The sequence below is a fragment of the Callithrix jacchus genome, chromosome 15 (genome assembly GCF_049354715.1).
Source record: "Callithrix jacchus isolate 240 chromosome 15, calJac240_pri, whole genome shotgun sequence".
Classification (NCBI taxonomy): domain Eukaryota; kingdom Metazoa; phylum Chordata; class Mammalia; order Primates; family Cebidae; genus Callithrix; species Callithrix jacchus.
Genome location: NC_133516.1, coordinates 46,420,325 through 46,434,870, shown reverse-complemented (window position 1 = coordinate 46,434,870; position 14,546 = coordinate 46,420,325). Strand labels below are relative to the sequence as shown.

General features: G+C 40.0%; 1 protein-coding gene across 9 annotated transcripts in view; it reads left to right on the top strand.

The window, feature by feature from the left end:
• The window catches only part of ADAMTS9 (ADAM metallopeptidase with thrombospondin type 1 motif 9), a 170,608-nt gene that overhangs the window by 43,318 nt on the left and 112,744 nt on the right, over window positions 1-14,546 (top strand). For all 9 annotated transcript variants that reach the window (XR_013527414.1, XR_013527413.1, XM_078351404.1 and 6 more), the window contains 3 exons: window positions 4,360-4,505; window positions 12,687-12,868; window positions 12,957-13,093. Coding sequence is in view for 7 of the 9 variants with exons in the window: in XM_078351404.1 (XP_078207530.1) it covers window positions 4,360-4,505; window positions 12,687-12,868; window positions 12,957-13,093 (465 nt within the window). In the remaining 2 variants the exon portion in view is untranslated. The remainder of the gene's footprint in view (window positions 1-4,359; window positions 4,506-12,686; window positions 12,869-12,956; window positions 13,094-14,546) is intronic.

The window sequence follows — 14,546 nt, the reverse complement described above, 5'->3', positions numbered from 1 at the left end:
ACGTGCTATCAAGCTCCATATAGCAGTATGGTTACCCAATCCATTCTGTAATCCAGAATAACTTGGAGGATGTCAGTTGTGTCTTTTCCCAATCTTCTGTTTTTTTCAGAAGCAGAAGAGGAGCGATTGTAGGGTAATCTTCTATCTTCTGAGGGTTGGGGAGCTTTGGGAGAGCTCTCAGCAGGCCCTGCTTTTGCTAAACAGAAGCAAGTGGGTATGCTTGTATTTAGCAAGAGCAGGGGCCTTCAAGGCATTCCCAAGGCAGGCTAAGGATGCTGTTGGAGAAGGAACTGTGCAGAGAAAATGATAGGTCCATTTTTAGTTGTTTTAGAAAAGTGACCATGTCCAGCAGCTTTCATTAAAGATGTGGGTATATTTAAATACCCTGAAGAATATTTACACATTCTAGAAATGCCAAAGAAGGTGAATATGTTGGCATAGAAATTCTTTGAGTTTTTTCCTTTGTTTCTTTTTCATAGAATTGGCAGTATGTGCCTTTTCTCTATATGCTAGCACATTTTGCCTCCCTTGGCCGCTGGGTTAATGCTTTTTCTTTCTCTTCTTCCTGTTCTGCTCCTGCAGCAGTAATCTATCTTGGACTGCTGACACAATGTTATTTTGATGAATTACTCACTAATGTCTCTTTATTTTCTCCACTTTCTTAAGTCCATTAACATTTTCATTTTAACCTTATTTGTGAGTCTGAAGTTTGAAACTCTTTTGTTTCAAGTTTCCTTTGGACAAAATCAATCTCTAAGTCCCCATTCCAACTTCTCAAAAAGATATATTTATATAAAATCTTATTTGGATGGTTTTGGACATTTTTAATAAAGGCTGACTTTATTTTGGCTCTTATTTCACCAGCCACTTAGTGCTTTGTTATGATGTAATTGTTATTTTACTATGTGATTATGATTTGTAGAATTTGCCTGGTAAAAGGAGATTATCTCAGTCATGTTTCCCAAACAGCCTCCATTCCCAGCCTCTGTCATGTCAGACACTTCTCCTATTCCTCTGAAGTTCTTCCTCTCTTTTGGACACCTATCAATGGTCATTTGACTAAGAAATATTTAATTTCCATATCAGCTTTGGATTAGAAGTTTTCTTTTAGAAAGCAACTATGAGGACATTTAAGTGCAGGGCTAAATGGTAGCGCTCTGATAAACCTACCTCCTTGTTTTGTTCTGAGGTTTATACTAATGCTTAATGAGAAGAGTGGTCATTTGGACTTTGCTCTTATGTAGAAGTAAAATTTATAGAATAAAGAGATCCAGAAACTGAAGTCTGAAATGTTAAGAAGGAAATATATATACATATATTTCCAGAAAACTCCTTAATTTTGTCCTCAAGGTACAAAATGGCTGTGGCAGCTCCAGCCATGGAGTCTGACTTCCCTCCATAATGAAGCCAAAGAGTTCAAAGGGCCTCTTCTGTAAGCCTACCCAGTGAATTCTGCTTACATCTCTTTGACCTCCTCTATCCATAGGGAAACTTTGGAAAATATAGGTTCTACTACCAAGGAATAAAGGGGAGGATGGATATTGAGTGAATAATCTGGAGTCTCAGTCTCACCTGGCCATCTCATTAATGTTAAGTTTTGGTGAAAATTTCAGTCCTTATGTAGATGACAGAAATTGTCCCCCTTTGCTCACAGTTGAGAGGCAGCATGTGTCCCGGTTAAGAGTATGCACTGTTAAGTCTTGTCTGTGTTTCATTGCCACTCCTACCTCTTACTGATGTCTGGCATCAACCCCTCTGTCCCTTCATTTGCCTTTCTGTAAAAGTGGAAGTAATAATAGTATCTACTTCATAGTGTGTTGTGAGGACTAAGTTTGTGTATAGAATGCTTAGAACAGTGCCTGATGAATATTAAGTGCAGTGTGCATGTTTGCCATTATCATTGTCACTGTTATTTAAGTGGGGTCCCCTATGCGCTAAGTTGTATACTAAGCGTGTTACCTACTTTGTCCCATGTTACACTCCAAATAATTTTGGCCAGTAGGTCCCCATTTTTTGACTGTGGAAGCAGACTTCAGGGACACACCGAAGGGCATAGAGTTATTTTGTAGAAGAGATACCAGTCCCGGTGAAACCTGTTTTTATTTTTATTTATTTATTTTTTTGAGACAGAGTCTCACTCTGTCGCCAGGCACTAGGCTGGAGTGCAGTGGCGCGATCTCAGCTCACTGCAACCTCCGCCTCCCCAGTTCAAGCAGTTCCCCTGCCTCAGCCTCCTGCGTAGCTGGGACTACAGGCATGCGCCACCACACTCAGCTAATGTTTGTATCTTTAGTAGAGACAGGGTTTCACCATGTTGGCCAGGATGGTCTCGATCTCTTGACCTCCCTCATGATCTACCCACCTCAGCCTCCCAAAGTGCTGGGGTTACAGGCATGAGCCACCACGCCCAGCGAGACCTGTTATATTTTGTTAAGTTTTGTCCATCTAGACCTGCTGTGTCCAATATGGTAGCCACTAGCCACATGTGGCTACATTAATATGTCAACATAAACTGAGATGTGCTTAGGTATAAAATTTGCCCCAGGATTTGAAGACTTGATATAAAACAAAAGTGAGCATTTTAAAAATTTTATTAATAGGTCAGGTGTGGTGGCTCATGCCTATAACCCCAGCACTTTGGGAGCTGAGGAGGGCAGATTGCTTGAGCCTAGGAGTTTGAAATTAGCCTGGGCAACATGTTGAAACCCTCACCCCCAACTGTCTCTACAAAAAATAAAAAAATTAGCCGAGCAGAGTGGCGTATGCCTATGGTCCCAGCTACTCAGGAAGCTGAGATGGGAGGATCACTTGAGCCTGGGAGGTCAAGGCTTCAGTCAGCCATGATTGCACCACTGCGCTTTAGCCTGCGTGACAGAGCAAGACCGTGTCTCAAAAATAAAAAAAGTATCATTAGTAATGTTATATTGATTACACATAGAAATAACAATGTTTTAGATAGATTGGGCTAAATAAAACATATGAAAATTAATTTAAGGTTTTATTTTAGTTTCTTTTAATGTGACTTTAGAAATTCTTAAATTGTATATGTGGCTCATGTTCTGTGTCTACTGGGCAGGTACTCTAGAACAAGCTGCCCCTCTGTTCATTTATTTTTATATGTATATTTTCTAAGAAGTGTTCACAACCACTGTAAAGACAAATATAAAGTGATTTCCAGAGAGTGATGTAGTCCCCACTGCCTCGGTGTACATTTCATGTATACTGAGTCACCCAGGGTTCAGATGCAGAATGTTTTCAGCCTCAGCCAAACAGCCCAGGGAAAGGGACGTGTCCTCAGATACCGTAAGAGGATAATTACAAGGGAGGAGGCCAGGCAGACTGGAGAAAGCTTAATTGCACTGTTTAAATAATTGTTTACCAAGCCTGTGTGGGGGTAGGGCCTGCCGTTTCCACTGAGACCTTCACCTACCTCTTATTTTTCCACTTTCCCTTCATACCGCCCACCCCCTGGCCTTCAAACCTCTCTGTCTCTCCCCTCTTGGCGGCTGTGTCCTTCCTGGGGATAAATCACGACAGCCACCACCAGCTCTGCTTCAGAGATCTGAGCAAGCCGCGGGGCGTCACCCTCCTGTGGCCACTGCTGCCACTGTTCCTTTGTCCACTGCTCGGTGACCTCGGCTTTGTGTCAGGGCTTCACACCCCAACAATGGCACAGGGCTGAAATGGGCTTCTCTCCTCCCTTGTCCTGCTGAGGAGTTTTATTTTGTTTTATTATTACTTTTTAAACATCATGGCCTTCTTGCTTCAGGCTGGAGAATCTGAAATCATTAGTAACAAACAAGTAATAAAGTTTAGGGCGCGCTGTGGTGTGTTCGTTTTGCTTTAGTCTCATCCTGACAGCTTTCCTGGAGTGTGTTTATTGGAATCATGTAATTTGCTTTTTTTCCCCCTCTCCAGTGTAATTAAAATTGGGAGCAATAAAGCATTATCGTTTACCAGACTTGTAACTTCTCTAGGCCTTGTTGATGGGGATTCACTATGCAAATCCTGTAACTCATTTTGGGCCTGTCTATAACCACTCTTCCCATTTCCACTCCTGGTTTTTCCAAGTAAACTAACTGAGCAGTTTGAAGCTTGTCATTGGAGTTACCCTGTTAGCCTGGAGCCAGTCACTGGCCAGTTTAATTCAAGCAAGCTGTAAAGAAAGACCCAGTCTAAAATCAATAAGTGTGAGATTAAAATCCCTAGCATTTCCATTATTCATATGGATGATGAATCTGCAGCATTTCAAACCCACACATGGAAAAGAATTAACGTATGTTGTGTTTAAAAGGACAGCCAGTCCTGTAACAACTCACAGTGCCAAGTCTCCCTCACTATTCCCCTTATTAAATACAGCACTGCAAGTATGGATTTTGTGTTCCCAAAGAAATGGAGGTCCCTGTGACTGATGGATCCTGGGGAAGCTGGAGTCCCTTTGGAACTTGCTCCAGAACATGTGGAGGGGGCATCAAAACAGCCATTCGAGAGTGCAACAGACCAGAGTAAGTCCTAGAACGTATAACTGTTATTATTGGCATAGCAAGAACATGAAATGCCTAAAGGGAGTAATTTTGGTGGATGAAGAGCATGTTCCAAGTGAGAGAGCTAGAAAGAATGTAAACTTCAAGGGTTACTTAGACCCGTTGTACCCAAACTCTATGCCCAGGCACTTCCCCTCATAATATTGTTTTTCTCTCCAGATCCTTTGTTATTCAAAGTTCTATCTTTCAAACAGTTGATGGTTTTTTGATTGGTCTGTTTCCCACTGTTGACAATCAGGCAGATCTCACTCTTCCCGCTACACTCAGAGCTTGAGATAGCACACTCATAGAGGGACTACATAGATTTTCCACATGGAAACAAAGAAATTGGACATTTTCATCCAGTTTGTAGGCTAATATCTTCCTTTTAGTTAGCCACTGAAGGGCTCACAGACCTCATAGGACCTGGGACCCAAATCAGGAATTACTTTTTCTTTTTTTTTTCACCAATAATGTATTTTGTGATAAGGAATTACTTTTTTTTTTTTTTTGAGACGGAGTTTCGCTCTTGTTACCCAGGCTGGAGTGCAATGGCATGATCTCGGCTCACTGCAACCTCCGCCTCCTGGGTTCAGGCAATTCTCCTGCCTCAGCCTCCTGAGTAGCTGGGATTACAGGCACGCGCCACCATGCCCAGCTAATTTTTTGTATTTTTAGTAGAGACAGGGTTTCACCATGTTGACCAGAATGGTCTCGATCTCTTGACCTCGTGATCCACCCGCCTCGGCCTCCCAAAGTGCTGGGATTACAGGCGTGAGCCACCGCAGGAATTACTTTTTTAATCAATCTAGTTGTATTACCCATAAGACACCTGAGGTCCCCATCCCACAACCTGACATTCTACAGACTGGGAGTCCCTTGCCTTTCAGAATAATTCTCATTGTGTGACCATGGCAACTTATACTAGCCTAACACTGTTAGGACTGACATGTTTAAAGTCCATGGATTTTTTTTCCCAGCATTTGTCATAGCAGGCATGGGTGGGGTGGGGTGGGGTAGAGGATGGGGAAGGCTCTTTATAGATAATAAATTGCCATTTTCATTATGAAAAATGACATTCAATTTTACATAGATCTAAGACATATATAGTTGAAAAGAAATGGAAAATAATAGGTAAGTAAAAGTAAGTAATAGTTTGTATGGTACTTTCTCAGACTTGCCATGAAACCTATTTAGGCTGGGGAACCAAGAAATCTATAGGGATAGTTTTTTTTTATGTAAAAACCGACAACAGTTTTTAAGGCCCTAGCTGCTTTGGGATTTTGTAAAATGATTTCCCCTAGCAGTCTCATTTATTTTTAACAGCTTAGATTACGGATAGCAGACTCTATTGTACTGAGAAGCAAACAGGTGAAGTAAAGGAACCAAGTAGGCTAGGGTAATACAATAGTTGTATTGTAGAGACCAAGTGCAAGGCACTACTCAGGTCTGGCTGATTGTTTGGAGGTAAGAAAAGAGTCTAACATTGGCAAAGCTTCCAAATCTTTTCTATGAAAAATCTGAATTGTGTGAATCAAAAAGGATGTAGATGTAGGCGACTGATTTGCAAGCCCTGGTCTAAATAAATACTCTGTACTACAAATCACAAATGATGATTAATTTACTTTAACTCACTTTTGTTCATAACTGAACCTTATTTCATGTTCATGTAGTGGTCACGAAGGAAGATAACTAAAGGGCTGTGAGCTATAGATTCTGGTCCATAAAACCAATGCTATAGCTGTGGATAAAAATGAATAAGCCTTAAATTTTCTACATAGCCTATATTTTGAATTCATTTTTAAAATATTAAATCATACTTTAAAAAATTCAGACATAAACATATAAGATATTTTGGAAGTTGTCACACTATTCCTACTTCCTACCTACTCCCCATAAGAAACATTCACTGAAAAATAATTCCATGTGTGTCATTTCACTTTTAGAAAAGATTATGGATGTAAATACATATTATATGAAATAAGTATCATATAATATAAAAAAAGGCTCATACTGCTGTTTAAACTCAGCTATACATTCTTGCTGCTTGTATTGTTGAAGCTTGAAAATAAAACTTTGTATCATAACAACTAATTAATTCTTTACAAATTAAAAATGACTTGGTGGCTACATTGAGCAAAGTTATTAGTTTTTAGTAAATGCTATCATGAGGGTATGGATCTGCAGTGACCACTTTATAAGCACTATAAACATTTTTGATTCAAGAATATTCCATTCAAAAGAAGTAGTTGGCTTTTTTAAAAAAATTACTTTTTTAAGTCATAGAGCAATTCTAGAAGGAATGTGAAAAGTGGAGATAAATCACTCCATAATTGGAATGGGCTACACAAAGAAAATCGCCCAGTGTAAAGATCTCAGCAGAAAAGGATCTTGAGCTTCAAAGTGCAACAAAGATCCTCACATTCAGAAGTTAAGAACCGATCATTAAAGACCTCAATCAGAGGTCCTTGTCCCTGCTGTTTGCTATGGGAGGATTTTTTTTTTTTTTAAGAAAAACAATCCACCTAGTTGAGTGTCAGCACTGACATCATTTCATTAAAACTCCTCCAAGTTATTTGCACTTTAGGATGTGCCTGTTAATTGAGGAAGGAGACTGCCTCTGAATACAGAGGTTACAATGGCTCTGAGGGAGTCAATTTGAGAAGAGAAAGGAGCATAGAAAAGGGAAAATCAGATCCAAATCTCAGTTTAAAAGCTTGTTCAGAGAAATTCACAGAGCAGATGGTTCATTATGTAGAACATAGAAGTGGTTGCTGTCTTGTTTCTCAAGGAGTTTGAGGGGAACAGCTGCCCCCCTCACTGGGAATATGCCTTTTGTCAGTTCGATGAGCCCTTACAATATAAATGGAGAGCTGTTTTTAGAATCCAAGGTATAAGGTATGTCTCTATTAAGGACAGTGGATTTTTTTTTCTTTTTTATAATATTCATCTGATTCAAGAATGTATTTATTTAACATCCAGAGACTTTATAGTATATTCTTAGGAGTTATTTTTCCCCCAAAAGCATAAAACTCAAAAAAGAGAAGTAGCCTCATTACGTACTGAGATTATGCTCTAGTCCACGTGCAAGCTGTAGAGACCATATGCTTTCTAATTTTGGTCACAAGATTTTTTTGGTCTCAACTGGTATATATGGTGGGCAGGTGGGGCCCTCATATTTTTGACTTGAAATGCTTTAATCTCAATTTTTATCCAAGCTCTACAGATAAGACGATCATAGTTCTGGTTTGCAAGGACAGTCCCACTTTCTATCTGTTGCCCTGAAGAAGTTATTAATAGCTTCCATTTTCACTCTCAGAATATTCTTGATTGGGCAATTAATTATATGGTCACCTGGCCTATAAGAAATGTGTAATAGCCTAAAATTTAAAATCAGAACCACCAAAGCATAAGAGTACCAAAAAACAGCCTGAGCTTTGGAACTAGAAGATATATTTTCAGGCCTTTGGGACCTATAGTTGTTTTGTGCCCAAAATTTGGCTCTGGGCTTCTTGATGGCTAAAACAAAATGGTACGTAGAATTGTTACAGTCCATCAAAAACAAAAATCATATCAGTTCCTTAGGAAAGGCACAGCATTTTCTTTTACTAAGGCTTGTATTTTGCTTTTAAATTAGGAGACAGATTAAAATTTAAAAATAATAAACTCATAGATTTGAGAAAAGAAAAAGATTGTGAACTAGATATTTCCCCATTAGGCTCTCTCCATAGCAACCTCTTATGAAATGTTACTTTAAAAACATATTCAAAACATATGTCTATTTCATTCAAAAAAAAAAGAAAGAAAGAATTTCTCATTTAGCTATAAGGAGTTGCACCAAGGCTTTTTTTTTTTTTTTTTTTTTTTTGGTACTCAGTTTAGATGAATTTGTTTCGAAATGCTGAGAATTGGTTACTGTGGAAGAGCCATTAACTAATGAATAAATAAAAGAATCCCGTTTCATAGACTGCCCCATTTGGAAGGATCATTAAAGATGGACTAGCCCAGCTCCCGCCCCATCTCATCTAATCCTTGAATAGCCTTTCTGCATTCTCCATAATTGGCTATCGGGCCCTTTCTTAAAAGCCTCTGAGCACAGGAATCACACTACCTTCTGGGGCTGTCTGTTGTATGTTTAGAAATGTCTTGTGCCAGCCCTAAATCTGCCTACCCTAATTCACTGTACATAAGCGTAAAAGTTAAGATTTCTGTTCAAACCCATTTATAGACCAAAATTTAGCTTTCCTTGAGGATAGACTGTACCTGTGATAACTTATGCAAAAATGTCTTTATAACTTCAGTCATGCATCATCTTGAATTTCCTTTCCATGTATTAACAGGAATGGCTGCGTAATATGCGCTTGAAAGAGAGATCCAACTTGGCTGTGCAAAATAGTAATTAATCTAGCAATTTCCTTAAACCCTTCCAACACTTTAAAAGGATCTTAATAGTTGGGAAATATGGTTACTATTTTTTTAAAGCTGCATTTTCTATTATTTTCAATATTTGCCTACCTAGAAAAAAATACTCTTATTCAGCTAAATAATTAAATTATAAAATGATTTTTTTCATGCTGAAAGATAAGTTTGATTGGCTAAAGCTTTCTCTATTACATAGTCCATGTAAATCAGGCAGCAGGCACATAGTCTAGGATAAAGGAAACACTATATAGTTGAGAAGGGCAATTTACATTTGTTAAAGCCATATTAATAATTAAGGGAGAAATTGTAACCTGCCTTTACATAAAAGCAAATCAAGTTCCAGACCGAATTTTGATATGGAAAGAGGCCTGTCTCAAGGGAGACAGCCTGGAAGAGAAGCCAGGTCTTAATCTTCTAATCAGAGAGAGCTGTCTTGGCCTCCCCTCTCAGCAAAGTCAGTGACAGAATTTGGAACGTAGCACAGTGACACAAAAATAGTCCAGGGATCAGCAAACTTTTGCCATCAGGGCCACATAGTAAATATTTTAGGCTTCGCGATTTATGTGGTCTCCATCAAAATTACTTAACATTACTTACACAGGGAAAAACATACATAGACACTGTGGATGTGGCTATTTTCCGATAAACTTTATTTATGGACGCTGAAATTTGACTTTCCCATAGTTCACATCTATTCCAAAATCTTCTTCTGTTCTTTTTTTTTAAATTCAATTACTTTAAAATGTAAAACTTATTCTTAGCTCACAAGCATGCAAAAATAAGTGGCGGACTGGATTTGGCCCACAGGATGGTAGCTTGCCAAATCTTGTAACAGCTAAACTTTTATTAAGTACTTACTGTGAGCCACACTTTGTTCAAGTGCTTTGAATGTATTAACTTAGTTAAGCTTCATGATAGCTCTATAAAGTAGATATTAGTATCATCTCCCTTTTACAGATATGAAAACAGAGGCTTGGCAAGATTAAGCAACTCATCTAAGATTACATCATTAAGAGGCATGGCTGAGATTCAAACCCTTTGTTTCCAGAGTCCATGTTTCTAACCATCAGAAATATTTCCTTTCACATATAGCATTTTTTTTTAATTGAGTCGGAGTTTCGCTCTTGTTACCCAGGCTGGAGTGCAATGGCGCGATCTCAGCTCACCGACACCTCCGCCTCCTGGGTTCAGGCAATTCTCCTGCCTCAGCCTCCCGAGCAGCTGGGATTACAGACACGCCACACCATGCCCAGCTAATTTTTTGTATTTTTAGTAAAGACGGGGTTTCACCATGTTGACCAGGATGGTCTCGATCTCTTGACCTCGTGATCCACCCGCCTCGGCCTCCCAAAGTGCTGGGATTACAGGCTTGAGCCACTGCGCCTGGCAGCATTTTTTGTGTGTTTATAAAAAATGTTTTTTACAAAAATAAATCCCACGATATTCTTTGTCATGTTATAGTGGTCAAAGCAAGCAAAGGTGGAAGCTGTTAGCATCTGAAGGGAAGCCACCTGTAAGTAATAACTATTTGCACTCCAAAGAAGTACTGCATTTGATAAATTTCAAGAATCAGCTAAGACTTGTTATATAAGAGAACCAAAAAAAATCAATTTGAAAAATTGTGTGTTCAAAGGGAAAGAGATATGAGTTACTTTCAGGCAATAAATAAATGATTGATCCATCAGAGTCAGCTGGGACATCTAAAAAGATTCCATAAAGATAATTTCAACTGGAGGAAAAAATTGAAGGGGGTCCTCCTTGTAGCACATTTAAAACAAGTTTCACCTGAGCAGGTAGAGAGTCCTGATCTATTATTCATGGGTAATCTGTGATATTTTATGCATGAGACTGGGGTGCCTTGATACTGAGGAAAGGGTTTGGATCCAGGAGACCGAGTCTGCATCTCTAAATGGCACCTAAAAAGAAAAGAAAGACTGAACCACAGCACATGGATAATGTAGCAGATACTCACAGAGCAAGAGTCTGGGAGACTAGGATTCTAGTCCTGACTCTGCTCTTTTATTAGCTGTGTGACCTTTGGGCAAAGTACTTCTCTAAACGTTCTGTCACTTGGTATAAAAGCACCTCATTTTCCCTAGCCTTGGACAAGTTGTGAAGGAGCTTTGCCAGGTTGAATGTGGTAGTGCAGATATACAGTATATAGAGTTAATTGTGCTTAATGCAGAGACAGACAGATGTAGACATGATTGTGTCCTGTGCCACTTTGCATCTCTAGATGCAGCCTTCCTTATGATAGATAATGGTGAATGTTTAAGTTCCTCAGAGTCACAACAAGCCTTTTAGGTACACAGCATCATCTCTGTTTTACATGTGAAGATAGAGCCCAGGGAGGCAAGACAGCTTACACAAAGTCACCCCTAGCTTGTAACTGCAAAGCCCGTGCTCTTACTTTACGTTACAAATCTTTGATTAGACGATACATTTATAACAGTATCAGGACAAGCTTCCCTAGATGGGCCTTTACAGGACTTGGGCACCCTGCAGGAGCACGGAGTCCTGACTCAGTACTCTGAGTGGGTGCTCAGGTCAACTGCAGAACTGGATCAGATTAGATTGGGCAGTGCTGACATGTAGTATCATAGTACCTAACATTTTCTGGTATCTACCATGTGCACTCATTTTGGAGAAGGGGAAAATTGAAGCTCCAGAAGATTGAGAACTTAGTCTAGGGTAACACAGTGAGGATAGGGCCAGATTGGAACTGCAATCCAACTCGGGAGCTCCTTCTGCCTCTCATTCTGTATTTCATGAGCGGGGACATATTTCTCATTGCCCAAAACTCCTGTTTGACACAAACCAACCAAAAACCCATAGAGTCTGGATTACTCTGAAAGACTCATTCTAAAGAAAAAAAGGTGAAAAATATCCTTTCAGTTTCGGGGGTGTTCTAGGGCAGTTGTGAAACCCAAGCTGTTTCAGTCCTGGGTTGGTGATCTTCCCATTTCCATGAAGAATTTGGCATGCTGCTGACTGCTGGTAGTTATGTTGTATAATTTACTCTCTGGATCACATCTGGAATATACATGCACGGGGTTGCATGCTGAGATTAAATTTGCACTGTGATGCTTTGCAAGGCATATGCCATACACTCATCCACAAAAACTAATGAAACCAGTATGCTCTTTCCTGCTTCTCCTCTATGTTAAAGTATGAATACATTCCCTTTCATTTTATTTGACAAACAAAGCAAACAAAAACAATGGTTGTCAGGAGAGGGTGTACAGAGACAGAATGAATGAAGGTGTGAGGGAACAAGTTTATCATGATCTCCTGTGAATATATCAAGGTACAAAAGGAAGATAGGGCGTATTCCAAACTATCATGGGAACCTTTCACCTTCTGTGTTTTTAACATTGAAGCACTGTGAATGTTGAGAAGAAAAGGAACAAAAAGTGGCCTCATAGATTCAGATTCAGGCTTTTGTATCTCAGACTTTAAGCTGTATATTCTAACATTTATCCTTACAACAGCCTACAAGATAGCTACATCCTATTTTGCAAATACAAAGGAGGCTTGTGGAGGTCGAGTGACTTACCCAAGGTTATATACATCATGGCATTGAGGGCAGGATGTAAAACCAGGATTCAAAGCTCTTGCCCATTCTTCTGTCATTTGCCACCACAGATTTACTTCTCTAGAAGACAGGAAGTCACAAATGAGGGATTGATGTTTGGAAGAATACATGATATTACAGGGTGTGTGCTCTTCCATTTTCTTCAGGCCAAGAAATGGTGGCAAATACTGTGTAGGACGTAGAATGAAATTTAAGTCCTGCAACACGGAGCCATGTCTCAAGCAGAAGCGAGACTTCCGAGATGAACAGTGTGCTCACTTTGACGGGAAGCATTTTAACATCAATGGCCTGCTTCCCAATGTGCGCTGGGTCCCTAAGTACAGTGGAAGTAAGTATGTCTGCTGTATGTGCTCGCCGTTGGCAGACCGGCACCGAGGCCAGGCACAAAAGTCAGGTTGTATTGTATCTCTCTTTAGTTCTGATGAAGGACCGGTGCAAGTTGTTCTGCAGAGTGGCAGGGAACACAGCCTACTATCAGCTCCGAGACAGAGTGATAGATGGAACTCCTTGTGGCCAGGACACAAATGATATCTGTGTCCAGGGCCTTTGCCGGGTAAGTCCCAGATGGTGTTTTCTTCATTGTGTTTTCCCACTGCCAAGCTGTGGTTTGTGGCTTCCTAGACTGAACACCAACTGCTAATATCTGTGCACTATTGCCAGGGCAGTGGTTCTCAAAGAGTGGCCCCCGGATCAGCAACAGCATCAATATCACTTTTTTCTGATGCATGTTGTGCCGAAATTTGGGAACCAGTGCTCTGGATTTTCTTTGACATTTTCAGTCTCTGTGGGAATCTTGCACAAAACCTCCCTTAAAAGAATGTATTGTAACAATTCACACACGCACTCCTTTGCCATAACCTCAATGCTTAAGCAAATACTTCCTGACAGCAAATTTTCTACATCGAATAGCTGAGTCCCAGAAATATGTTAGGAAGAAGAACTGGCCTCATTCAAGTTCCTTTTTGCATTTTTAATCATGATCATTTCTACCTGAGACATGCTTATTAATTAATTATTCTTGAAAGGGAAGTTGAGAAACTTCTGGCAAACAGCAAAGCATCAGAGCAGTGATTTCTCGGGGCCAGGTACCATTTCACTGTTCTTGTTAGTCAAAAATTATTCCTAACTCAGTGGGACTCTGAGATAATGCCTTTTTTTTTTTTTTTTTTTTTTGCCTGTGGTCCAAAGGCAAATTGGAGTTCCTAGTTGGAAGGATTTGATTGAAAAAGCTCCCAACGGCATCAGCCACTTCCTGACTAACAGCTTATACTACAGATTTCCTTGTCTGTCCATTTCACAGCAACATGTTGAGTTTTTCCTCAAAGATTAGTTCACACAAATGAACAAAATGGGCAAGAGTGTGGACTCTGTTCTCCTGGTATTCTCATCATCATCAGTGTATTTCTTTCTTTTTTTTTTTTTCGAGACGGAGTTTCGCTCTCGAAACTCAGGCTGGAGTGCAATGGCGCGATCTCAGCTCACTGCAACCTCCACCTCCTGGGTTCAGGCAATTCTCCTGCCTCAGCCTCCTGAGTAGCTGGGATTATAGGCACACACCACCATGCCCAGATAATTTTTTGTATTTTTAATATTGACGGGATTTCACCATGTTGACCAGGATGATCTCGATCTCTTGACCTTGTGATCCACCCACCTCGGCCTCCCAAAGTGCTGGGATTACAGGCGTGAGCCACCGCCCCCCAGCCATCAGTGTATATTCCAAGAGTTCAGTGTATAAGACTGCATTGTGTTAATATGGGGGGAAATTCAGGAGGCCACTTGATGGAGCTTCAGGCCTCACACTGGAGGCCAATGTCATACTTTTGCTGGCATTTGTAGCCAATATTTAAACATATAAAATTTTGCATAAAATTAAATTTTCCATCTTCTCTTGGAAAATTGGGAAAAAATACCAACATGGGGCTCCCACTTTCCCATGGCAGCAATAGTCTAGAGTGGACATCAGCAGCTCCCTTAAGATGGGGGATGAGCTCTTTAATTAGATA